General features: G+C 38.5%; 1 protein-coding gene across 1 annotated transcript; it reads right to left on the bottom strand.

Moving 5' to 3' along the window:
• Positions 1-21: 21 nt before the first annotated feature.
• dnaaf9 (dynein axonemal assembly factor 9) lies at positions 22-27,437 on the bottom strand. Its single transcript, XM_032546836.1, has 37 exons — positions 27,264-27,437; positions 26,459-26,538; positions 26,209-26,334; positions 25,987-26,111; positions 24,069-24,165; positions 23,179-23,285; positions 22,997-23,074; positions 22,650-22,751; positions 21,853-21,908; positions 21,628-21,763; positions 21,374-21,455; positions 21,035-21,071; positions 20,832-20,916; positions 20,680-20,756; positions 20,552-20,596; positions 20,370-20,415; positions 19,002-19,113; positions 18,675-18,745; positions 18,483-18,530; positions 18,264-18,354; positions 18,060-18,163; positions 16,572-16,715; positions 15,351-15,436; positions 15,126-15,227; positions 13,493-13,610; positions 13,269-13,357; positions 13,027-13,143; positions 12,732-12,857; positions 9,752-9,789; positions 9,331-9,466; positions 7,343-7,429; positions 6,667-6,773; positions 6,297-6,371; positions 5,862-6,034; positions 5,707-5,772; positions 4,205-4,298; positions 22-3,942 (listed from the first exon to the last, which is right to left on the bottom strand). Exons 1-37 carry the CDS (start codon positions 27,317-27,319, stop codon positions 3,836-3,838), a joined length of 3,426 nt encoding a protein of 1,141 aa, XP_032402727.1. The 5' UTR covers positions 27,320-27,437; the 3' UTR covers positions 22-3,835.
• Between the last annotated feature and the right edge of the window lie 351 nt (positions 27,438-27,788).

The raw sequence follows: 27,788 nt of genomic DNA, 5'->3' as shown, positions 1-27,788 counted from the left end.
TGAGGTAAATTCAAATTCTTCGCAGATATGTAAAATAAACGTGATTTTTTTTTTTTTTTTGCTTCATTGTACCGGTTTGGTGAAAGGCATTTTAAAAAAAAACAAACCAAAATCTGAATATATGTATTGTAATATTCAAATGACATCTCGACATGCAAATCTACACACAAGAGTTGTGATAGTACTCATGTATAAATGAGTCTATATATCCGTTAGTGGAAATGTTGTTTAAATATCACTAACGTGTAGCAGAACCCCCGTCTCTTTAAGGACTGACTGGGGTCTCGGGCTCCCTACCGTTTGATCCACAGCCGGGTTCAAAGGTCTGCCAACGGTTTCCCATGCATCTGCCTCCCAACCACCTCGCTGTCAATCAAGGTAACTCTCTGCAGTATTACATAAGCTCACAACTATGACAACTGTTGCTCAAAACAGACAGCCTCACGGAGTGCACCGTTGAAACGTTCAAGCGGGGATCCAGCTGAAACGCAAGTTATCCTTTTGTCACCAAAGGATTAAGGTTCTACATAATCCTGTACCATTTCTGATATAGCTCCGTAATCTGTTGGAATTTTGTCCCATCCGTTGTGAGCTGAGGTAATACTTTTTGTTTTGTTTTTTTTCCCCCCAGTGGTATTTAATTGCAACAAAGCCCTCGATTTTGCCACGTGAGCAGTGGCGGCAGCAAAGAACAGAAAACCAGCCGAAGGGAGCTGGAGAATTCAGCAGCTCATTTGTTTCATCTTCGTCCTTAAAGAGGCGTCTGAGGAGGGCATATAGAAACACACTGAGGAATTGCACTTTTATCAAGTAGAGGATAGTTAAGAGAAGAAATATGAAACGAGCTCCTCTCCATGTGAATTTTTGGTAGATAATGGTGAAGTTTAGCTGCTTTTCTGTAGTCTACATAACTTGACACAAGGACTGGAGCACCACTAGAATGAAAGGATATGGCTTCTACAGACCAGAGTGCACTTTAAGGAGAGAAATCATGGGGCCAGCAGGGTCACGTGGACTTTTAGCTTGCGATATTAATAACGTTTTGCTCAGTTGACAGGTTTACATACACATTTGTACGAAAGCTTCACCAAATGATATCATTTCGCAGTGGAAGACGTAATTTAATCTAACTTGACGTCCCGAGGCTGCTTTTATTAGCCACCTGACGAAAAGGTGCAGTCTGCTTATTACATTGCTAACCCCATTTTGAATGTATGCCTTTAAATCTTCCGATGCTATCGGACGCAGAGATGCACCGAGAAATCGGTAGTTGATCGTGATCTGTTAGACTCAAGAATCTTTTCCCAGTTAGTGATAGATGTACTGTTAGTACTGCTCAGAGTGGATGCTGTTACTGAGTGGAGAAGGGTTAAAGTTACCTACAGTATTTTCACTAACTGTGAAGTCTTAAAGTCAAATTAATGTAAAAAAAAAAGTTAGTTTAAAGGGACTGTATTTCTTACAGCTTGCTAACATTTGGGTTGTTTGTTCAGTCTGTGAGAGAGCAAGAGGCTCAACAGATAACGGGAAGGCTGAACAGAACAACAAAGAACTTTTGTGCTTTAAAACTGTTTAAATGTTGATAGACTTATCGATAAAAACGTCCTTAAGGCTTAAGGTCAGAATCTGAAGGACTCAACACGCTCTTGACGTTTTCACAATGTCAGCCATGTAAATCACACTAATCGCCAAAATAACCAAGGTCAAAATGTCAACGCAATCATTATTTTGTGTTGGTCTTGATATATTTCTGAAGTCTGCTTATGTGAGGAAGGCTAACAGTAACAGCTTTTTTATATTGTTCCACCATCTCATATCATCGCGGTTAAAGAGAAATTGCTGTTAGCCTAATGCCGTATCAGCAGGTCAAAGTTTTCAAAAACCCGGAGATCAACAACAAACAGTCGAATTTCTGAATGGTGCATCTTTACTTGGAAGATTCCTACTCGACATATTTAAAAATGGGTCTGGAAATCGAGTTTTAGAGTTTATCATTCAAGAGTGTCTACACTATGTTACTATGCGGCCACACAAATACCAGCACATGTTTACGAGTGAAATCTGCGCTCATTATGCCCATTTTCTCAAAAGTTGTAGAAGTCCAAAACCTGTGCAGGACCAGCAAAACACAGGTTTGGAAATTCTTCAATTTCAAAGACATGGATGTAACATCAACATGGTATTCAATCACAGAGCAAACAGCAGCAAAGCAACTCACTTAAAAAGGACGTCAAGTCCAAATCTTTGTGACTAAGCCTTTAACTATGTGCTCCACTAATGCGTATCTAACACTAACCATTCATGAACATAAATCAAGGTTTTGCCCAAATATGTTGACACCAATGTAATGTGAAGACAATTTTTGCAGTATTTTCTTTTTAGAAATAGTATATATTTGTGAAAACAGTCACCATGACAGCATAACATAAGACAGAAAATCTGTGGGGGGGGGGGGGGGGGGGGGATTCAAGCTCCTCTGTCTTCACCCTGTGGTCCTACTGCCATCTGCTGAAATAAACTGCTTGGTCAAAAACAACCAGTCAAAACCAGGAGCAGGGTCTTACCGCTGTCAATCACCCTTGTGAATGCGCTGCTCACACTTTCTTCCTTGCTCTTTGCTATGCTACAGCTAGTACCCCCACAACTCAACCTGCCATGAATTCTAGCAAAATAGAAACCGTTTTCCTGTAAAGTTTAGTTGTTTTTCCACCATTAGTACACAAGCGTGATTGACTGCACTGAGCCCCTCCTTCCTGCTTCGATTGGTTGCTTCTAACCTAGAGCAGTTTATTTCTGCAGATGGCAGAAGAACCACAGGAAGTAGGCAGAGGAGCTCAGGTTTTTCTGTCTCATTTTGTACTGTCATGACATACTGACAGGCTTAACAAATATGTAAAATAAAAAAAAAAACATAATGTTTTTAAAAGTTACATACTGCAGCCTTAAGAAGAATTCTGAAAAAGCACCAATGATCTCTCTCTCCTATTTGAAAGAACGCTTTAATAAACTGGCTGAGGTGTTTACAAAGTAAATATGTCAAGTGGAAATGTCATCTGTGTGACTCCATATGTTTTTGACAGCTTACAGCTGGCATAAAATGACTAAATCTCGTTTTAGACTCTTAATTAATTTAAAGTACTGTACAATTAGAATCTCCTCGAGGGGTGTTTGTTTTTTTGTTGTTTTTTTTAAATAAAGCCGGGGATGGCTTGTGGAGACGTGACAAACAGCGGTGTTGAGCCGTTGGGCTTTCTATTGTTTACCACTCCGCGACCAAACGCTCCCTCTGCTCCAGCGTGGCTCGCGAACAAGCTAACAGGTGGACGGCGGATTGGGTGACAACAGAGGAGGAGCGATTCTTGAGAAACCCCACCAGGGAGCCTACCAGGATCATACGGCTATTCAAGCCAACCCAGAAATAGACGCATTAATTCACCGACTGTGACAAACAGAAATGCTCAAGCTGTGAGAGTGTGTGATTGAAAATCCCCCTTCGGTTGTGAAAGTGCCATAGCTCGCAGGTTTTGTGCCGTAATCATGTCGAGTTTAAGGCCGTGTTTTGGTTTCGGATCCGTCTGTATTTCGATTCGAATGGCAACAACTTGCTGTTTCGTTCAGAGCTTGGTGCGAGGCAGGCGGTCGCTGCCTCACATGACGGACTGGAGGCCACTCGAAGAAAAAAAGAAAAAAAGTGACGATGTTAGCAGACAAGTGGAAAGAATCCGAGGAAGCGGCACCTTCTGACTGGGATTACTCATTGAAAACTATTTAACTGGTGCTGTGTGTCTGCCCCGCCCCACCCACCAACAGGCGACGCAATCAAACACAGACTCTATCATGGGCCAAACAAGTCAGGCTCCTCTTGCAGCTCCAGCTGACGGTTGAACTGCTCGATCTCTTCGTTGGCCTCAGAGATGTATTCTTTAATGAACTCTTCCATGTCTGCAGAAACAGAAATGTAAGGAAAAAAATATATCAATAAATAGAGCAGGGTTTCCATCTGCGGAGTGAATTATGAGTTGTTGTTCTCAGCTCTTCTTGCTCCATCTCAACTGACTTACATTTACCAGACTGTAATAACACTAGGTCAGGCTGACGCTGTGTTTTTATTTAGGGTGTCTGCTCGTGGTTACTAAGCCTGAGTGACATATTAGGATCAACAGGGAATAAGCTGCCGAGTGAAGGCGCCCATTACAAAGGATACTGGGATGGAAGCTCCTTTTTTCTCCGAAGATGTCGACGTATTGATAGCCATTGTAGAAATAACCTGGTGGCAGTGGATCCAAGTGTCGGGCCACCTGACGAAACACCATAAATTTTTTTTTTTAAATTTAAAAATATACACCGATGTTACACACCTGAAATAAAGCCAACTATGAAACAAAAACACAATATAATATGAAACAACTTTTAAAAACAAACAAGCCATATGTGTCATTAATACAACTGATTACTATGAACATGCAGACCAGCTGTCATAACAATTTTAGAATTTACTTCAGTACATGTTTAGAGCTAAATTTAATTTCCTGCCTGATGAGGTGCAAAGATTCTTTGCGCTGTTTGAATTCAAATGCGATGGGTGACATGTTTTTAAATTTACAAAACAAGAAGAGTTTTCTGTCGTCGGAATTAGATTACGGAATAATGAATAATACAAGCCTGGACTTATGAGCGTGCCTTCCGTTATGGGTTTTCAAATAAAAATTTGAAGAAAAACTAAATATTTGAGGGTTACATATGTGGATAACTATGTTATTGTATCTAGTTTTATTTTTGTGGGGTGGGAGGGATTTTTTTTGTATGTTCGCCATGGCGATTGTCATTATGCAACTTTTTCTTATAATTTCTTTTTTTTTTTTTTAAAACCATAACGGAGTACACGCTCTAAGTCCATGCTGGCATCATTCCGTGAGTTCCGTAATGGATTTTCAAAGAAAAAAAATTATAGGAAAAAAAAATATTTGGGGGTTACATGTGTGGATAACTATGTTATTCTGTCTAGTTTTTTGGATTCTGGATTTTTTTTGTTGTATGTTTGCCATGGCGATTTCCATCAGGCAACTGTGTCAATGAGAACTCATTTCAGCAGTTTGGCCCGACCATATGCCAGCAACTTACAGGAAGTTCGCGGTGGTATTGTGACCAAATATGAAGAAGTTAACCTATTAATTTTGCTTTATTAGACTGAAACATAAAAGGCAGGAATAATATAAATAATTGAATTGAGTGATAGAATTGTAAAAGAGCAAAGCTTTAAAAAAATTAACAAGAAGCTCCAAAAGAACCAGTATGAATCAGCTGAATCAAAAAGAAGTATTGCTTAGGTTTTTGGGGGTTTTTCCACCAAAATGATTCAAGTTTCAAGAAGAGCACAGTACAATAAAGCATCTAGCTGTCAGAGAATCGCAACACCAGGACAGCTGAACTGTAATACCCATACCAACCAGACCAAAAACTGACCGTTGGAGAGCTTTAAGCAGCACAGTGACCTGTAATTTTCTGTCACAAACATCACATCTGGGCTTTTGTTTCCCCTCTGGTCTCTCCCTATTTTCATGAAAGCAATAATGTAATTGTTCTAAAACAGGAGTGTAAAAAACAGTCTGGTGATTATCTGGGAGCAGGAAGGTGGGTGGAGCGTTTTGATTCAAGTGGTCAAGGACAAAAGGCTGGGAACCGCAAAAAGCTCAACAATACACTCACGTGTATGCTCTGGATTTCTTGTGTCGACAGGGTGTTTGGAGTCTTCTTTGTTTTCTTGGCCTGCTTCTATAAACATCAAAGAAAAACAAAAAAAAATAGCTTTCACTCTCTTTTTCCCCCCAACCTTAGGCTGTATCTAGGCAGTCGTAACTGACCTGTTTGGTACAGAGTCTCAACCAGGCCTTCAGCTCGTCCTGGATGAGACCAACCCCGTCGAAGGTCAGGTAGCAGGAGGTTCTGGTCTCTTTGTGGAGTGGGGTCTTGTCCGGGATGATGGTCAGGCTCCCGCTAACCGCATTGAAGCGCACATCCATCAATCCAGCCGAGTCTGCAGGTTTTAGAGATGATTTGAGTTCATATTTAATTGATTGACAGCCCTAATATGAGTCAAACCAGTCTCTACCAGTCTTGGTAGCTCTGGCAATAGCTACCAAAAGTGGAAAAGTAAAATTATATCAAGAAAAGAAGCAACATCTCTATTGAGCAAGGTTTTCAGGATCCAGAATCTGTTCTGGATCTCTTTCAAGTTAGCAAAATATGCAATACGTTTAATAATGCCAATTGTTTATAACAAAATGTAAAACGCCCACCTGAAAATGTGACTTTCCCCCAAATGTTGTAAACATTTCCTCTGAATGGACTCGACTTTAATGACGACTTGATTGCTGCAGAACAAACAAGACAAGCATTTCATCAGAAATGACACCTAAAAATATAAATGAACAATTTCCTAAAAAACTGGCAAGCATACTGCAGCAATAAAAACAATTTTTACAACAAAGCCTCAGATTGCACTGCCATCTCAGGTGCTTCCATACATGGAGGAAAAGGCAGCTTATGTAATAACAAAGCCCTGCCAGCTCATATCTGGAACTTCTGTCACATGTAAGAATGTAAAAAGGAGGGAGGGGGTTAGGGGGTGGAGGGAGAGAGGGCTTTTTTTTTTTTTTTCCACCTCACCTTTACAGCGGGTGACAAACAGAGGCCTCTCTAGGGGTCGGCTGAAAGCCACACGCTGCTGGGCGACGCTCACTGTCCCTGAGCCAGAGAAGAAGCGTCCTTTGCACCTGGAACGCACGACAGCATGTGCACATTACACAAACGGTGAGAAATCGAAGGCCGGAGCGGCATGGTCGTCTGCGGGTTAAGCTGCAGCAGCTCCGTCCTCCATTTCTCGTGTGTCGGCCACGAAAAAAAAAACAACAAAAAAAGTTTCCCGTGTGACTTTTACGAGCTCTGGAGCGACGTGACTCATCCCTCGCATGCACCAACACGACCAAATTACACAAATTACTGCCTGCAGATAAGCACATTAAAAGGCTCCGGCCAGATAGTGTGTGTGTGTGATCTGACGGGAGGATTTAGCAGAGGTTCATATTAGGCTGACCACTGAGGCATGAAGGCTGACTGGCCCTAGTCCAAAGAAAGAGACTCCCCAACAGCCTCCCCTCCCCCACCCTCCGTGTGTACATGGCAACCGAACAGCCAACTGCCTGTTGCCGTGCGGCCGACAGGCTGCTGGTGAGAGAACATGAGACGCCCTGAGGGCCTTTTCCAGCAATCAGCGGACGGCGGCCCCTGCCACCGCTGACGAGTGGCAATTAAACCGACAGCGTGGCGACGCGAGCGGTCTTACCATCCAGGGTAGAGGACGTAGCGCGCTCTCAGCATCTGCGGCTCGCCGAAGCTGCTCTCAGACAGTATCAGGCTCACATCTTCGTCCCTGATTGAGGAGGAAACGATACGGATCAGCCGCTTCACACTTCCTTCACACAATTACGGCACAAATCGTGGCAGCAATGCATAAAAAAATTAATCAATAAACGGGAGTCGCAGAGATATTTGTGCCGCTTGGACTTTTAAACTACAAACTACAATGTGTTTAACGAGGATTTTAGGTGACAGATAAACACAAAATTTTGCATGATTGGAGAGAAAATGATAAACGTATCTCGAAATCTTTTTGTAAACAAGTTAAAAAAATCTGAATAGGGTGACGTGCATTTCTTTCTAAATGACTGTCAATTGTATGCTGCTATATCACAAGTGTAGGGCTGAAAAACATTTCACAATATAAGCATTTCATATCAGGCGATATCGGTAATTGCTGATTTTGTTTGCGTTAAACATGTGAAATACTCTCAAACTGGTGGTCTCTCTTTTATCCAAAGTTTTCACTTCCCACCATTATTTATTTTTAAACAGTTATGAGGCAAAGTAGCAGAAACTGACACTGATGCTGTACAAGTTACTCAACAGGTTGTTGCTAGGCAACCAAATAGTGAGTGAGGTAGTTGATGCCACCAATTTTGCTTAGCTAGCCTTGAGAAGTTGAGCAGCAAAAGTCTTTCCTCTACCTACATTTCCCAGAATGCTGTGCGATTTTGGACCAGAGATCAGTGAATTTTCTATATATAGTCACCTTTCTAAAATAAACTTTAGCATTTGATTTTGGCAAAAAAATAAAAAAATAAATAAATAAATAAAATCAACCCATTTTTTTTTTCAAAATGTGATTTAAGGAAAAGGTCAGTTTTGGCAAGAAATGACTTAAGCCACTCCTTTAGAAAGGGGACAATATTGAATATTCTATCAGACAAATTATCTATTGATATTGATCACGTGTCTATCGCAATATAGTAACAAAAGTTATGTGAAACAAATGTGCTTATTTTTTTTCTACATGTGCTATAGTTAACGTGTTTTTTTATTTTATTTAATTTTTAGATTTCAACATTTAAAAAAAATAATGGAACATAGTTTGCAAGTAAAAGACAAAAAAATCTCATCAAAAAGAAAACTGGCTTCCATTTTTAGTGTGATTCTTCATGGAAATGCTGTGGATGGATTGCATAGAAGTCTTGGAAAAGCTGCTAAAGCTAGCAGTAAGCCCATCGCAAGGAGCAATAAAGCAAATAATCCCACAATAAATTAAAACGAGGTGGATCATTTTCATTTGCATGACTGTTTCGTAGAAAGACGAGAAACAAAGACTGCATGACTAAAGTTTCAACTCGACCTTTTTTTGACGGGACAATTTTTCGAAGTACGTCATAATTAATTACGTTTGTTGTTTTGGTTGCTTATTTATTTTGGATATTTAAAATGTCTTCCAATTCCTGTGTTAAATGTTTGTTAGAAACTTATTAGAAGTTGATTGATCTTTAAGATTGTGCTCTTGCATTATTGTGCCATTATCGTTATACTACTTGAAAATGGCTTCAAAACATCAATATTATTCATCGCGATAATTTCTATTGCCAGCAAAATCTGCACAGGCTTTTTGTCACCTTTACATTTTTAATTCTTTAAAGTTATTAGGAGCCACAAAGGAGGGACTGAAGACCCGCAGGTTTTCTATAACAGAAAATCCTGATAAAACGTATTCCAGCTTGTAATGGTAATGCGACAAAACGTGAAACAAGAAAAGCTTCCGCAAGGCTCCATGCATCTAAACTAAGCTAGAAACTGATTAAAAAGCATATTTCGGTGCCAAATGAGCAGCGCTCTGACCCCGCCGGATTTAAAAATAGACGTCACAAAGCTGGATGGAATATTTTAGGCGAAGATAAAAGAAGTCAAACGGCTGTTTGCAGCATTGATCACGATTCTGTGGGCGCCTACCTGGTGACAGCTCCTCTCTCCGCCGGTATGAAGGCAGCGGTGGGGTTAGCGGAGCGTACCAACTGCTGAACATGCTGCATGAGAGGGTGCTTCTGCTCTGCTGTCAGCCCAGTGAACACCACTGTACTCACAATACCTGGCAATACAAACACAGCACAGTGGAAAGTAAAAAAAACAACAAAAAACTGCGGAACTCAAGAAGAATACGGATTTTATTCCCGAAAAATACAAAAAACACCTTATTTTTACACTAGGTTTGATTTTACTGCTTTGTTCTTTTTTTTAAATCTAAATCTAAAGTGATGTTTGCATTCCTTTTGGTGACTGGTGAGGGGGAGAGAAAAAAAAACAAACATTGTAGCAAATTTAAAGAAGGTGTTTGATGGAGTATTTTTACCGCTGTGAACACAGCAGGACTAACCTTGACTGCACTGTTCCAACAGCTTGGGAAAAGCAAACCTGAAGTGAAAGACAAGAGACAGAAGAACTCAAGTTAAATTTACAAGACGCTTGAGAATAAGACTGGGCCGACTGCCAGACATACTAATGCATCTCTAAGACGGACGCATGCAGGCCACGGCGGTGCAGCAACAAAGTAATTCCACGTTACCGCCTTGAAAAAAAATCCATCACAAAGATTTTTTTTTTTCAAGGCATGACATCGATAGTTTGATGGACAATCATAATCACATATTTTGTTCTAAGGTTAGTCTCCGTTTCTAGTTCTGAGCCAAGTGTCCCGGCTAACACGGCTAAAAGCTCGTAGCCGCGGTAATTAGAAAGGCATTCATCTTTTCCTGTCTGCGCGTGATGAGCTGCTCACACCCAGCAAAAAGAAGAGATCACGTCTGACTGGGGAGCTTCATTCAGACGAGTGCCGTGGTTACAAACGTGGATTTAGGAGGGGATTATAGATCTATGCTGATTCTAGGTCAGGCCTAAGCTAGGACAGCCTCATGCTATTAGCGCAACAGTTGTGGTTTACAGCCTTCAACGGCGACAGAAAGCGTGATGAGCTTCTGTTAAAACTTTTTGATCTTTCTCTGGTTCTGATTTTGTCATTTTTTTCTGGCTCCACTCATTTTTGCCTCTTTCAGTGACAGACTGCTGCATCCTAAGTGCACAAACGAGCGATATCGGAGATCCTTCCTCTCCTCCCAGCAGCCGTTAGACACTAGAGCCCTTACTGCTTTCAACCAACTCAAAAAGTGTTTACAGCCTTGCTGGTATTTGCACAGGGTCATTTTTAATAGTGCTAAAGCAATTATTGAATCATTAGTCAACTGATTTAGTAATGAATATTCGTTAACTGGAGCATACAGACTCTAAAACATGCCATTTTCTGAAAAAACAACACTGTCAGAGCAACACAGGATGAAACTGAACAAAAACAGACATTTTGCATTTAAGATGAAAAACTCTTCTTTGTGTGTAAAAATGTTCAAAACTCAATTAGAAGCCTAATTTTACCTCTGGCTGGTTCAAATTCTGAAAAGAAAATAAACTTGTATTAATCACCTCTTGCTATCCAATTATTAAGTGTTTAATTGAAAAAATAGTCAATAGAACTGACTTAGCTGCAGATTTGTCCATTGTGACACATTTTAGGCGATAAAATATTTATTTTATTTAAAAACAAATTCACTTGTTTGTTTATTTGCATTTTTGTGTATTTTTAATACTGCTTACGTGGTTAGATAAAATCTGTAGAATGTGGCGATTGTTTTTTTTTATCCGATTAGTCGATTAATTGTGAGAATAACTGATAGATAATTTAAATAGCATTTCTGCCGCTAACCTGCACCTGCACAGGGTTTTTATCACTTACTGTAAACAGTCTGTTGTCTATTTCTGCTCCAACACACCTGGACATTTTGTAATTTTTTTAAATTAACTGCCCCAGTTTACGCTATTTTGTAAAAACTGCACAGTATTTATGTTGGAAGTTATTCAATTTTTAGTCATTTTATATTCTTATTTTTGTGTGAACCTACCTGCTTTCATTGTCTGTTTCTTTGTACCAGAATTTCCCAACTGCGGGACAATAAAAAAAGAAAAAAAAACATCTAATTTTCCTATTTTTGTAAAGAAAATCTGCCTCTAACACTGAAAGAGAACCAGAGCCACTATAGTGTTTCTTAAGCTTTCAGAAAAGGACATAAAAAAAAAAAAAACAAATAAAAAATCTAATCTAATCTTTATGATAAATATAGTGGCCAGCTCATCTTGGCCTTGCAGTCTAAAGCACCCTAATAATCAGAGTGCAATGTCATATTGAGTACAGCAACGAGTAGCACTATAAGCTGCATCTAAAGCCAGCGACAATAGCAGAGTGAGATTAAATGCAGGGATGATCCTCTCTGATAAAAAGAAAAAAAAGCTCAGCCTTTAGCTTTAATAGCTGAAAGTGTCATGTAACCCTGTTCTGGAAACATCCTGTGATCTCACAAATTTATCAGCATACAGTCCTATTTTTAATCTTCACGTCTTACTTGAAACAAGAAAACAGACAACAGCGACTTCCCAAAGTATGCACACACTTTGAAATGTTTCTGAATCCGTGACGTTACGCCCTCAATGGTCAATTTATTCGACATTCAACGTGACAGGCCGACGAAAAATAGCACGTATTTTACGTTGCTGGAATGAATTCTGTTGGAATTATTTGTAAAAAAAAAATTCCAACAGATTTTTCTACAAATAAAAATTGGAAGGTGTGCCGTGCATTTGTGTTCAGCACTCTTTACATTTAACTGAAGTAAGACCAGTTCTTTGAATTGAAAAAAAAAAAGCCATTACTGAAAGAAAAGCAGTCGGCATCGTGTTGTGGGGATGCTTTTCTTTAGGAGAGGAGGGGAAACAGCGGTGGACCGCTATGGACTTAACGTTATATTTAGAGGTGCACCGATTGCAGTTTTCTGGCCGATTGCCAACTACTGATCCTTAAGAAGCCTGAATTTACCGATTCTCAGTTATTTTTTCTGAAATGTCGCTGAACATAGCAAGGAAGTCAGTGAGTTGGCAACAGTGGGGTCACTATTGTTAACGGCAAACGTGCAGACATGACCCTCTATCAGTCAAGTCTCTCTCATGGCAGAGCAGAAGAGGACAGTGGCAGATTCTTAGACCTTTGCTGAGGTAGATAAGATCGGGGAATAAGATCGGCTTCGTTGGTCGATTATAAATCTCACAAAACTAAGGAAATCAGGGCTGATAAATTGGCCGGGCGATAAATCGGTGCGCTCTGAATTTCATCATAATATTTTGAGGTACTTTCGTAATAACAAAATTTGCAAAAACAATAAAATAAAAAGTGCTAAATGAAAACCGAGTTCCACCATGATCGTATTAGAAGAAGTGCGGCCGCCACCGGCAGCAAAGCCGAGCTCCTGAAACCTCACCAGTGTTCCATACAAGACGCCAGCGGGTTCACACAGGCTGTGACGGCACCGACGGCGAAACGAGCCCGGACGGCCGCATCTGGGTGGAACAGCACAGCCTGGACCACATCCAGAACGTCTGTGTATCTGAATGAGGGGAAAATGAAATCAATCGATTCAATTAATTCCAAAATCTCTCAACAATAACATACTGCACCCCATTCTGTAACAGAAAATGAAATGATAGGAGTCGTTTTTTTCCTTGACGTTTACTCCCGCTCAGATGATTTATTTATTTATTTTTTTCCCTTCCTACCCGGGTGTGAGCAGCAACAGGCGAGGCTTGCCTCGTCCTCTTCGGCTCTCTAGGAAGCTCGACAAATACTGCTGGAGGTGTGAGGTTGAGAAGCTGTCGGGTTCATACACCACCCACCTGTGTGTGTAATGAACAGAGACGTTTGTTTTGTCCTGTTTGTTTTGGTTGGAAATGTCAGATCTGTTGTGGCCATTTATTTCTGAAGAAAAAAATAAAATAAAATAAAAATAAAAATCGCTTACATTCCATCTTCTTTGGTTTGGTCCACTAAGAAGTAAGAAAGGATGTTCTTATGGCTTCCTGGCAGTCCGGTGATGATGTTAATCATAACCTTAAAGTGTATTTAAAAAGATATTTTAATTGGGTTAGCTTTATAATCATTACAAACAGAAAGTAAGAGAGGAAATTTAAAAAAAAAGGTTTTCTCGTCAATATTTTTTCTTAAAAAAAGATGAAATTCTCTCACCTTGTCTCCCTTCTCATGGGCTTGTTTAGTGAGCTCTGCAGAGGGGAACAGCGCCTCCAGGTGGTCGTAGAGAATGGGCTCCTGGCCGATGCTGCTCAAAGCAAAGTGCTGAAGAAACCTGGCAGAGGTCAAACACACACACACAGTCCGCATCAGAGTAAGCGGATAAGCCGAGGGCCAGTGCCGCTTTCGTGCATTTTTAACGCCGACGCTTTTATTTTTTGATCAATTTTGCTCAAGCAAGTTCTGCAGCAAGATATAGACCTGATCCAGCTTTTAGATATGAACGCGGACATGGGGGTGATAAAGCTTTTTCATTACTGCCAACTCGGAAGATCATTTAAAGCTCAGTTTTGCAAAGGAGGGTGGTTAACTTCTCACTGCCAAACATGGGGGACTCATTTTGGGTGAGAAATGCCAGGCAAGAGAGAGAAAGAGAGAGAAAAGTAATTCAGATTTTTTTTTGGTGGGGGAATTTTATTTGACATACTAGCAGAAAGTAGAGCGTAAACGTGAGGTGAAAGGTAAAATGATACAAAGGCAGTTTTTAAATTGCATGAATGGAGAAGGTGCTCGAAGAAAAGCTGCATAAACTTGTAGCTATAAGCCCATTTAAGAACAAAAGATATTCATGTGTTGGAATTTAACCTGAGAATGTGTGAAAAGTAAAGGAGTTTTTTAGCTACATAGTATGATTTTATGACACAATCAAGTAACTCTGTTACATCCAATTGTCGTAAAAATGTTAGGCATATCAAATATAACTTAAAAGAAATTTGATTTTGTAATTGAACGCATTAAAATTGGGCCTCTGTCTCTTTATGAAACTCCTGCTCTTTCTGAAACTCCGCCTTTAGTCATCTCAACAAGGCTTAACGTTTTTATCAGCGTGTAGCTTGTATAATGACCTCAGCAGATGTGCAGTTGCATTAGGTGTTTGCTAATTGCTGTTGGCTAGTCTGAAGGAGGAGCTTTGTCCTTGAAGGTGGAGCTACGTCCCACCAGTCATTTTGCACACTCCCAATAAAGGCAACTCTCCCAACTTTGTTTCTGATGAGAGGGTAAGATTATGACATGCTGTAAAGCTAAAAGAAGTTTATTTTACATAATAGTGACCCTTTAATTTAATCTGAATTTGAGCTATTCAGCAAAAAATTTGGAAAAACGTTTAGTTGCAAGATGTGTACGTGTCTACAAACGTTCAGTACGTTAATACAATCCAGTCAGACTTTTAAGATTTTTACTGTTATAAAAAACAACCATGAAGACTTTTCCTACTTCACTTCTTCAGGCCTCTTACATAAAAATTCAGCCAATTACACTGAACATTGTGGCTGCAATGTGACAAAATGTGAAATAGTTCAAGAAAAACCCATAATAAGCAAAACCTGCTGAAAAACTCCTTTCAATATGCTCGCCTTCTTGATTAAGCTACACATTTAATACATGCCCTGGAGTAAATAATAACCTTCTTAATGCACACGGTCAGCGCTGTCAAAAGAAATAAACTAGGCTTTAACGCTATTTAAAGAAAACTTATTCATAGCTGAGCGATCCTAGCATCAGGTTTTATTACTTGCAGCGTCCATGTCAGAGCCACTCTAATGCAGTTTGGCAATCTGTGAGTACTAACATTTCCTGCTCTGGCAGCTTGGAGTGTGAAGTCTTGAGGTTGTCTCTGCGCTTAGCAACGGGCGGCTCCTGGCTGTCATGTAGCTTCTGGACTCTGGTGTGCCTGGAAAAAAAACAAAAATTTAAATGCTACATTGCAATATAGACATCCATTTTTATTTTAAAGCTATTTGTAAACAATTACATTTTTATATTGGTTATAGCTGGAAAAGAAAAACCTTCATACATGTTTCTTTGGTTCAAGGACAGCTGTTCTTGGTCCAACAGCTGCAAGCCAAATCCAGCTTCTGGATCTTTCCACACTGGCAAAACCTACAAGAGGGCAAAAGGTTTATTGAAATCAATCTGTGTCTATGTTTTGAATAAGCATACGAGGAAAAAGTTCCAAACATTTTCCTGTTAGTGGACTAAGCTAAAAGCTTAGTCCACAGTTAGTAATTTACAGTCAGTTAGTAATTTACAAAGTAAATTAGGTGTTTTACAAAGTAAATTACTAACTGATTATAGTAACATCATGGTGATCAGACTAATTGTGGAGCACCAAAATGGACTTTTATCACACTGCGATGTACAAAGTTCAGTTTTTATTCTTGGTTAATGTGTGTTGCTATAGCAATATGGTTATTGAAATGAAACAATTTTTTTTAAGTAATCCCAGTCAGTAACAAACGTATATCTAAAAGTTTGGGTATCAAGTGATTCGCTTTCTCTGTTATTGAAAAATATTCCGACGAACATAACTGCAGAGTATATGCTGACAAATCTCAGATTAGGGCTACAACGACCGATTATCTTAGTTATCGATTATTTTGATGATTAATCAGATGAAAAAAGTGGCACACTGCAGATTTTTCAATTAAGCCTTTTTTGATGAGTATTGTACATACAGTAGAAGACAGCACAATTTATTTTTCAAATGAGAAAACAAACATTTTATTGCCCAAAATGGAATAATGCAGCATTCCTTTAGTTTAGTTTGGAGTTTAAAAAAACAGAAGACTTAATATCAATATATCATAGAGCTAATCTGGAGGTTAAATTTGGATTACCGAATAATTATTGGATAGCAAAAGGTGCTTAATTTGTTCATTTGTAAAACATATCTGAAATGCAAAATGTATAGTTTTTTGTCCAATTTTGGCTTCATGTCAGCTCTGACTGTGCTGTTCATTCAGCAATTGGCCTTTTTTTTTTTTTGAGTTTGTATACTCCAGTTAACGATTAATCAATTACTCAATGAGTTGGCGATTACTTCAATGACTGATTAATCACGATTAATCATTTCAGTTCTATCTCAGATAACAGCTCTGAAGTGATATTCCTGTCTTTGATCATTCCGGTCTCCTTTAGAGGTTGCGCATTTGAAGTTTTACATTAAAAATGAACCACGTCCCAGGCTCTCCAAGGCCGGCAAACGGCTTTAGAGGTTCTCGACTTGATATCTCACCTTGGCAAAGAAGGCCTTGTAGCTCTTAGATCTAGGCTGAAGAGCAAAGAGCAGACACTGATCAGAGCTGTGCAGAGGGAACGGAAGGTGTGGGAACAGGCTGCTCTCGTACTCTACAAACAGAGAGCCCACACTGCAGGAGTCCTGGTGAAAAAGACAACACACACATTTAATGTAACAGAGAATACAAATTTGTGATGAAGTACTTGCTCCCTTGTAGAGCAAATGCTTCATGATATGACACCTTTAAATGTGACAAAACAGGAAAAACAGAAGAAACTTAGAAGTGTGCTACTGCTTTTCTCACAGCAACTTTTTTGTGCCTCCATCACTGAAATCAATAAGCTTTAAGTCAATAATAAACAGCAAACTTTTAAAAAATGTATATAAACATACACTGCCTTATAAAGAAAGAAAAGTCTCATTTGAAGTTTAATACTTTTGCCAGATCTCAGCCACAAAATTCTGTGTTTTTTGGAGAATTTTTTTATGACAAGAGATAAAAACAAATTGCCTTTTTTCTTTCCTTTGCAAGTAAATATGATTAGAATTGTGTATTTTGTTTTCTTCCACTTTACAATTTGGCACTATTTGTCTTGGGCTGCCACATAAAACTAAATAATACACAAATTGTAAACATTCCAAGGGTTGGACAAAACCAAGCCTGGATGACTGGATGGATATAACATCTAACATGCATAACATAAAAAAAATTCTCAGTTACAAGACCAAATAATTTTGTTTATAGTGGCAAAGTTGGGTAGACTATGTGAAACTTTGTTCATTTTTTGTGATCTAGATTGATAAAACCACATTGAAAATCCACTTTCTTTTAATAGATACACTTTATTATTATTTAATACCTTGTGGGAGTTAATGCATTTTTATTTCTCGTTTCTTGTTCTTTGTTTTCTTTTGCATTGTTCTGTTTGTCATTCCAATTGTTGAAATCTTTCTCTGGATAATAGAGTTATAACTAGACGCACCGATCAGTCCTGATATCTGATTTACATTATACTTAGAATTTATAATTGCCCTGTTTTAACCATTTGAAAGGTTTGTTTCAGTTTTCCAATATAGTCAACCTATTGTTTTTGTCAGTTTCAGTTTCTTTACTATTTATTTTCCATTGGCTGTTTTACTTCTAATTACACTGACTGAACAAATTACTGTCGTTTTTACATGTTTGACCAATCTTGTGAAGCTGTTGGTGTATTTAAGTGTGCTGTACTGGTGCAGAGTTAACAAATGAATTTGTAATTCCGTAAAATTACGTATGTGTTTTAACAAAAAGGAACTTTTTAACTCAATTTATCATAATTTTTCTGCATCGGCCGATACTAAACTGTATCAGTATCGGAAGTGAAAAAATTAAGCGGAACATCCCTAGTTTATCAACAAATATAACAATTCCCAAACCATTCAAGGGATAAGTAATCAGGTGACAAATTGAAATGCAACATAGAGGTCAATAATAAAAATGCATACCGGGAGATAAAAGATGATTTTACGAATGTGATCCTTCGAGAGAGTGATGCACCCAAATTGAGAGTGGAAGAACAGGAGTCCCTCAGAGAAAAACCTGATTTTACCTGCAGTTACAAATATAACAGACATTTAGCTTAACTGTTTAAAAGTAACTGGACAGAAATATAAGACAAAAAGAAAGAAATTCTTCCTTAAGAGGTTCACCTTCCTCAGGTGAGCAGAGCTGGCCACCGGAGAACACATAAGCAGCATCTGCTTCAGTCAGAGAAGCTCCCAGATAACTGCCACCCTCTTTCTGTTTGCAAAACAGAACGAAGCGTTTTTTTGTTGGTTTGTTTTTTTATCTGCTGTACATTGGTTCACATAGTAAAGACAGGCTGGGGGGAAAAAAACAGAAGTATCCTAAGAAAGTAGTCTAGTTACCATAGCGAGATGCAGGGCTTGTTCTGACTGCTTGACGTCAGATTCCATCTAAAAAAAAAACCCAACACAATAAAACAATAAAAAGCCATTTTTTAAATATATTAACACACAATAGAAAAACAAGTCGCTGCCAATTTTTTTTTTTTTTTTTTAAGATTATAAAAGGATGTATTTTCATCAAAACACACACACCAGCCAGCAGGCGTAGCGGGGAACATTTGCAGTCAGGATGGCGTAGCAGCTGTCTGAGGACACAGTGCCATCTACAGAAGCATAATCAGCAAAGCAAGAGAGAAGAAAGCAAAAGATGACTGACAAACCAACGCTTGATGCAGGAAACAGAGCTATTTTTAGACTAGTCTCTGCTGTTCCACCGAGACTTTCGTCTTTTTCTGCCAACTCTGGGCCTCTGGATTCATATTGCTTATTTTATAAATCTAATTTACTTTGTGGATTCAATCAGTAATCTATTCTAATAAGACACAATCTAATCTAGTGTAATCTAATCTAATATTGTACCTCTCTGCTGAATGTTGATGCTGGACTCCAGAAAAGATTCAGAGTAGAGCACGGTGCCAAACTCTCCCCTGTTCTCCTGCAGGTCTGGGATGTCTCTGACGATCAGGGAAGCCTTTAACAAAACACAATTAGTAACAAACTCAGAGGCGGAGAATACAGGTAAAAAATCACAACATGATTTTTGGGGTCACAATTCAATGCATTATTGTTTCTGCTCCGATCGGTAGTTGTGCATAGGATCAGCAGGATCTGCTCCAGTTTGCTTTGGGAGGCAGAATTATATAAACACAGTAAAGTGTCTATAAGTTTGATTAAGTTTTAAACATGAATCCGTATTCTTTAGTTATCCTTAAATGATTTACTTGTTTATTTTTTGTTCGGGCATAGTTTTTTTTTTCTTGCTATTGTTTTCTCTCCTGCTCTCTCCCACTTCTACCCAAAATATGTATGTGATCGAAAATTGATCAAAACAGGAATATTGGGGAAAAGGAAAATAATAATACAAGTCAGAAAATAACTGTCAAGATTAAAAGAAAAAAAAGAATCTTTTTTGGATGCTTGGTCATGCGTTGTGTTTTGTCTTTGTCTTAAATGTAGCAAATTTAATGTGTACCTCCTTTTTTGACTGATTGCTTATCATATATTTCTATTTTAGATTTTTTTTGATGTTGTTCGTCCTCTTATCTTATAGGTCATACCTCTGTTTTGTAATGTTTGTTTTGTATGCACTAATTGGTGAATAAAATAAAAAATGTTTTGATGGAACCACACCCTCCCTGAGTCCTTCATTTTGTTTTCACGAAGTGTCACGTAGAGCGACACACCTTTCTGCTGACAGCTTCCACCGTAGACGAAGTTGCAATTTACATTCCGAAGTTTTTAGCCATTTGACAATTGTTGTACTTATTTAGTGAAGAATTGTAATAAAAAGAAAAGTACATAAGGCATTATCGCTTTGGATAAATTAATTTACGCTGTTCACAAAGTGCTCAATCTTCACTTTGTTAACTTTCTACTCGGTGAAGCTCATGTCACACTTAGTCATCCCGGGCTTTCCAAATGTTTACCATCGACAAAGACCAGGCTGCTTGAATCTCAATCATTTTTGTAGTTTCCTCTTTATTGTGGTGCCAACCGAGCACACATATGTTCCAGTACCGGCTGCCGTGGCATAGTTACGAAACGGAAGCCAAATGACCGCGGATTTGTTTTATTTTTCATTTAATCTATTTTTGGAAATTTTAAGTCATTTCCAAATCTTAGTAAATGAGAATCTAAATTCTTATGTGAATTGATTTTATTTGGCACACCCCTAACAGACAAGCTGTTTTGCTGAAAGCCCAAGAAAAAGGTGATTCTCTAACTTACCGTTTTGACTAGGTAACGGCTGCCTTCGTCAGTCAGAGGAATTACACTGAAAATTGAAGAAAAGGAGCTTTTTAAATTCTATGGTATATATTCCTAAACAGGTTATTGTAAAAACAATCAATTGATAGAAAAAAAAATAGAATCTAAATATCTGGACATGACAAGTAAGAGATAAAACCTACACTCCTCGATTATTTGTGGCTTGAATGCTGAATTCACATTTTGACCTACAGAGAAAACACACGGAAAGGGTTTTAGCATGGAGGCTTGTATTTGTCCCACTGCAGCAGCCATGTTAGTGTATTTCTACCTGAGATGAGAGCGATAGTGGCCTAAATCCATCGAGTCCAACGCCAGGAGAAACGAGTTCACCGCATCATCTTTAGCCTACAACGGATTTCCTGATGAGAAATCAGCTAGTCTTATAGCGAACGGTGGGAAACCAGGGCAATTGCTACTAACCTCGGTAAAACTGGAAGTACTGGAGTAGCATTTTATTCCAGAGAAGACTCCTTGAACCACAGCAGAGTAAATCTGTGATGCTACTCTGAAAACAAGACAAGAAACGGAACAAAACTCAACTTTTTTACATTCTGAAATATTCAACAGAAGACAGCAGGAAGACCTAACGAGAGAAACTGAGCATGAAAGATGAAAACACTTACAAGACTTCGGTTTTCTTTTGCTCTGGCATCTGAATCCCTGTGAGAGAAATACAGGCTCATGAATAACAACACCGGAAATGCTCAAATAATAATTACTACTGCTCTCATAATACGCCACGTTTAACTGGTTTCTTAAGCTCGCACTGAATTCACTTTTCACCATATTTGGGATTTTATCCGACTGATCAAGTTTTTACAAACAAAATTTGAAAAAGTGATTTTGCATCACCGTGTTTATAGCAAAAAAATCACTTTTGGCAAAAAAAAGAACAGATTCCAAAATTTCATCGATACAATACGATAGCAAGAGATTTGTTTATTTCATTCAATTAATCTCACCAAGATACGGGGTATGAGTAGTCCCAAAGAAATATGTTCTTGAACAGGACAAAGGGCCCTTGGGGGCCACACACTGTAGAATCTGAGAGACACAAACGGAAACAGAATGAGCTCATTTGGGGAAAATTCAGAAGTGTGCAACATCGCTTGTTGTTCCGCATTACATCACCAGATGGCGTCGCAGTCTTAAACATGACTTGGACAGATGGCGGACTAGTGTGGTTATTGGTGGGCAGAGTGTTGCTGCCTCTCACCATGTGTCTGGCAGCAGAACCCTGAGGCCCCGTGTTGCGGACCTGATGACTCTCTGAGGGAAAGTTGAAGGAAATGTTCTCCAGGTCCTCAGAGGTGGAGTGCTTTCCAAACAGCACGAAGGGCTGCCGACTTTTACTGAAACGCAGTCAAAATGATCAATCGACGGTATTTTTATTTTTTTAAATCACAAAACATTTAGTATTTAGAAAATGTTACAAAGATACCTTTTATCTGAGATGTTGTTTGAAATCAGCCCGTGACAGTAGAAAGTACGGAAAGCCTGAGAATGGATGAGAATGCATTTTATGTCATACAAGTATATGGAGTTAGAATTCAGAGAGAATTTAACCTAAATTATTGTTAAGGAACAATACTAAAGCCTAAAGCTACAACATCCATGGCTGGGTCTGTTTAGAGATGCACCGATCCGATATTAATATCTGTTTTGGTCCCGATATTGAAAAAAAGAATTCTATATCGGGCATCGTGACAACGTGCCTGATCCATAAGGGCAGATCTATTCAGTCCAATTCTATGCATTGTGCTCTGAGTAACGTCAAGCTTTATTATTTATTTTACAGTACATTCATAATATAATTCATAATTGAACTTTCTGAACCATATGAAAGATTTGTTGCAGTTTATTTTTACATGTTTGACCAAGTAAATATGTAAATTTATAATTCAGTACATTTATGTCTGTGTTTAAAAAAACAAACATTTTAAATCAAATCAGCACTGTTTTTCTGTATCGTATCAGCTGATACTAAACTTTGATATCGGTATCGGAAGTGAAAGAAGCGGATTGAACCATAGTTGTGTTCCAAATTTTCTCTTTAAAAATATAGTGTGACCTCATAGATATTATAATACAACAAGGGAAAAAGTGTTTTCAGTCCATTTCAATTTTTTCTCAACTGCAAACCAATATTTCTACCTTATACTTACTAATGAAAGGCTAAAAGGAAGTTTACTGTTATTTGAAGACTGATTTTGCAGCATGAAGTGGTCGTTAACACACCTCTCCTGCCTGTGCCTCAGACAGATCCAAGATGGAGAGATGACTCTCCAGGTCGATGCGGGAGAAGAAGTTGCTCCACTGCTTCTCAAAGATTCCCAGGTCCTTAAATCCAACATGCAAGGAGTTAATCTCACTGCATAAAATTTTATTAATATTCTTCTCTTCTTTACATCGTTAAGGTGACATTTGATACGCCATAAAAAAAAAAACATCTTAAAAAAACAATGATTGCTAAACTGAAATATCAAAAATGAACAAGTTTTGATATTTTCTGTAGCTGGGTTGTGATTTATATTTTTCTTAGGTAGAGTTAAAGAATGCCTTGTTTAGAAGCTGCATCGTTTTACCTCTGTTAAGAGATTATCCAGGGACACTGGGTCGAGTCTGGTGTAAACCTGCCATAGCTTCTCACTCATATCCACAATCTATAATTACACAAAACGTGGAATAAGCTACAAAACATCCCATTTTCTGCATCTTTTTTTTTTTGTTGGAAACTATAAGGATTCTGACTTTGATATGAGCGCACCTTGTATTTGATGGTAAAAAAGCTCCCACCGCCTATCCCTTCAAGGGCGAACGCTTGAATCAGGGGCCACTTTTCCACCATGAACACATCAAACTTCTGGATGTGCCCTAAAATAAAAATAAAAAACAACTGTTAATGTAGAGTTAGTTGTACTTCTTTTGTAATCACATGGAACCAAACTGCTGACCCATTACATCATCAAAACAAAACTTCCCAGCCATAAACGCATCACACGCCGCCTTCTCGCGTTATACGTGTATGCAGTTGAGGACACTTTCCCAGACTTCAGTTCAATTCAGAAACACTTTATTGATCCCAAAGGGAAATTAAATTAAATGAAAATTACTTTTATCTTTGTCCTTGACCCAAGATATGTTATGCCCGGTAGCAAGTTGCAAAAATATGTTTTTCTGCTCAAAAAACTTGAAACAATAGTGCACTTGTACAATGTTAAAAATTGAGTATATTTCAGTAATGTTGGAAAAAAAAAATCAGAAGGCTACTGTACTGCTCCCTAATCTGTTGTCATTTAATACAACTACGTATATTGCTGCATTAAAATATATTTTTTCTAATTTCTGACAGTTTGGTTCAAAATCATTTCAAAAGAAAGTTGGAAAAAGTAAGCAGTGATATTTTATTTTGCTTTATCAGATTTTTCAAAGAATAACTGAAAACTTAATTGCGGTTTATATAATTGTGATATACAGTACATCATCATTGTGACATAAAATAATCCATATCATGATATATAATACATTTTCCCCACCTTTGAAATTATGTGCTACATAAAGTACATACAAATTTGGCATTTTGGGCTGCGATCATGTTATATCTTTAAGCATGTGTGTCATTGATAACCGCGGGGATTAATATGCGAAGCTGCGTACCCTGGGAGCTGTATGCAACTCCAATGTGCTGGCAGTCCTGCACCATCGTGACAAAGCTGGAGATTTTGAATTCTTCCGCTGCTTCTTCGTCTTCATACTGTCGGGGGGAGGTGGGAGAGTTACAGCACATTTATTTAGAGGGACACAGAATGGATTAGATACCAGCTGTTTTGGAGTAAAACTCCCACTGACTAAAGTTCATGTCCTTCTCAGGCTCTGACTGTGAGGAAGCTTCGTTCTGCCTCCTCTAGGTTTGATATTATTCAGCACCCAGTTCAGCCATTGGTCACTGAAAGATGAAACGCTGCACGTTTATGTATTTCTGATCTAAGAATATGTTTTGACACTAGCTTAAAGCACATTGGTTTAAAAAAAAAAAGAGAGCAAGAAAAATATGACAGATATGGAAAGAGTCTAATACTTCAGAGTAAGCAGCTGACTGCCTGACTGACCCAGGCTGCTACTGTATGTTGTGTCAATTTGTCGTAATTTTGGGAATTATGTGAATGTTGAATGTTTTGCGGGTCGTTAGAGGAAAATACATTTTTGTTGTGTCTTTATTGCTTCTGATTTCAATATTACCTTTAAATTGTTCATTTGTTCCAATGCATGCTTAGGTAAACAAACAGAATAGGATGTTCCAGATGTGAACATTTACAGCATGCTCTTAAAAAACTCTGTTTTATGATGACAAATACAACACAAACGGGCTGTTTGTGAACATTTTTCTTTGTCGTTTATTATAATAAGAATGAAGCAATTGTAAACAAATTTACTGGATTACATAACCGTTAGCGAGGGCAATTAAGAGCACAGGATGATAGCATTGCTCTTTTTAGTTCATGTGGCTCCATGCAAACTTGCCAGTCTATTCCTGTTTGAACAGCTTTAAGATCGGACTTTTTTTTATTCTAATAAATATTTATGATAATTTGTTTGGATTTGAATCTTGCGGGGCTGGAGGGTTGTTTTGTTTTTCCTTTGTGTGCATGATTCTTTTTAAAATTCCTGTCAGTCTGTCTGGCACTTTCCATTCTAGTGGGAAATAAATATTTATCCTATCCTGTTAAAACCAGAATAAAAACTAAAAGTAAATGGGGTTGTTGCTTCAGCTTCAGGAAGAGGCATACATGGCTCATGTATTTTCACGGCAGTCTTTAACCGCTAAACGTTTTGCCATTTTTTCAACAAAACGAAAAGGCCAGAAAAAAGAAAACACACTTTTCTTATGGACAGCAGTCACCCAAAGATACCATACTGCACTAGCAACGTTCCCATTAATGCTAGGGATGATATAAACAGCGCAAAACATAGACTATGTACCTATATGTGCAGATATTTCACATTAGCTGGCATGTGCAACAATCAGTAGTGAAATAGTGATTATACAGATCACTATTTCATGCATATGTTTGCATTACGTAGAAGGAGCTGAGTGGGGGAGTCGTGTAGAAGGGAGGCAAAACCTGCAGCTCTGACGAGGAGCTGCGTCTCGAGCTAGGTCCACCTTGGCGTTTTGCACAGCTAAATGGTTGCCACGGAGATTAAAGAATTTCTCAAATATACATGAAAGAATCAAGGCAACACTCCAGGTATGTTTTTGATAAGGGAATAACATTATAACAATGTAAAACTCAACAAAGTCTATTTTACATAATACTGCCCACTTAAAGAATGGTTCTCTGACTTGCTTATCTTTCTATAAATTCCTCCAGAATTTTTGATATGAGCTCATTTTATTTGTTAGGGTTCATTTATACCTACTTCTACGGACTATTATTCATACTCATAAACGTTTGAAGAATTGTGAGGAAGTCTTAAAGCTCCTATTAACGTTCAGCTGTGTCCAGGTTAAGGATGCAGGAAGTAGAAAACTTTCACAAATGCCAGACATCTTGAGGAACAAAAGAGTTCTTACCTCAGCCTCTGTCATGCAGTAGAGCTGCAGGTTCCTCCAGTGTGACACATAAGGCAACAGGTAACTGTAGTTCAGCGGGTTGCAGTAGAGATGGACGCACTCTGCCTTTATCAATAGGATCACGTCTGACGAGTCAAGACGACGGATGAGTTAAAGGCAGATTCAAATCTATAACAGGCGGAACAACAAGACTGGGGGGAAGGAGAGAGAAAAAAAACTCACCGTCCAGCATTTCCTCAGGAACGTCATCAAAGACATGCTCCAGGTTTGGCTGGTTCCGTTCATACAGCCCATAGAAAAGGTATTTTGCCAGCTCTGTGCATCCCTCATTATATCTACTGTCTATTCCTGTTTTTGTCAAAACAATGTTACAATTTGTTAGCGTTGTTCCTTTTTTTTTTTTTGCAAAATCAGACATAGAGCCAATATAACCTTGGACCAGAATGTAAACAAAGTATATATGTTAACATACCGAGAGAACACAAAATGCCATCCGGGGTGACGGAGCCTCCTTCGCAGAGCAGGGCTTGAACCTGACGCAGGCGAGAGCAACTGACAGACAGAAGAATACAATAGCTATTAATTATGCAGAAATTGCCGACAACCACGTCTATTAGGCGAACAGCTCGTCTTCAGTCAGAAGCTTCTGCAGGTCCACTGTAATACAGATGGCTACAGGAGATCTTTTCTACCTGTAGCCATCAGCATGTAATAGAAATTAATAAACTTTACTTAAGATGGTTCTACAAAGCATTGACACAGGGAAGCTGGATACAAATGCACACCACACTTTCCAGATTTGTATTTGTAAAAAAAAAAAAAAAAGTCTAAACCATATATATATTATTCCCCTTCCAATTCAGAAATATTATCTATATTGCATTGGTCTATCACATAAAATCCTAATAAAATACATTTGAAAAAGGTTTCAGGGTTATGACTATTTTTGTTTTACAGGACTCTGTTCTCAGTGTCGTTTTGGATTAATACTTATTATTTACAATTCTACATCTACCTAAAATACATTTTTATCACTATATAAATAAGTAGACATTCTTATGTTACTGTTACGCGCCTTCACTTGTAAGTTTAAAGCATCATTGGGTGTAGAGAATGCTAGCCAAGCATTTTATACGTCCATAACCGTCTACAGTAATTAACATCGATGCTAATCGAGTTCCAACGGACAGCGGTTGGAGCTAATGTTAGCCTGACTAGCTTGACAGCTGTAGCGAGGCTTTTTTCCCCCGTCAACACAACTTCGATATAAACTGTACCTGACAGCGGGGTTAACTCCAGACAATTTCCCGTTTACTCTGCGTATACCGGCCATAGCTGTGCCTTGTCACAGAGCACAAAAAATCAAGCGAACACTGTTGGGTTTGAACGTTTTCAGGCCGACTTAATACATATTTCTCTCCATCACCCTGGAGAAAGTCGACACAAGATGGCATAGCAACGGAGCGAACCGTTGGAAACACGGGGGTGTAGACGGAGGAAACGGGTTGATATTTCTCGGCGTTTAAAGTTCAAATATCTAATTAGTATTATTAATATTCACACTTTGATAATTACTTTACCAATGGTTACAAATTTATCCTAAATTTTAATTCCAAAGAAGCATTGTTGATTAACCTAAAAATAAATGTCCCCGATTTTATTTCGTGGTATGTCCCTTTAAGGGGCCCTTTTGCCAGCTGCAGGCATCAGCTACGGATGATGGTGCAATCCCACAGTAATGTGCAACAATTGCTGATATCATTCGTTGGCAAAGAAACAAAAGTTCTCGTGTTATGCAGACA

Source organism: Xiphophorus hellerii, chromosome 19 (assembly GCF_003331165.1).
Source record: "Xiphophorus hellerii strain 12219 chromosome 19, Xiphophorus_hellerii-4.1, whole genome shotgun sequence".
NCBI lineage: Eukaryota > Metazoa > Chordata > Actinopteri > Cyprinodontiformes > Poeciliidae > Xiphophorus > Xiphophorus hellerii.
Note: the sequence above shows the minus strand (reverse complement) of the source record. Positions and strands in the feature narration are given on the sequence as shown.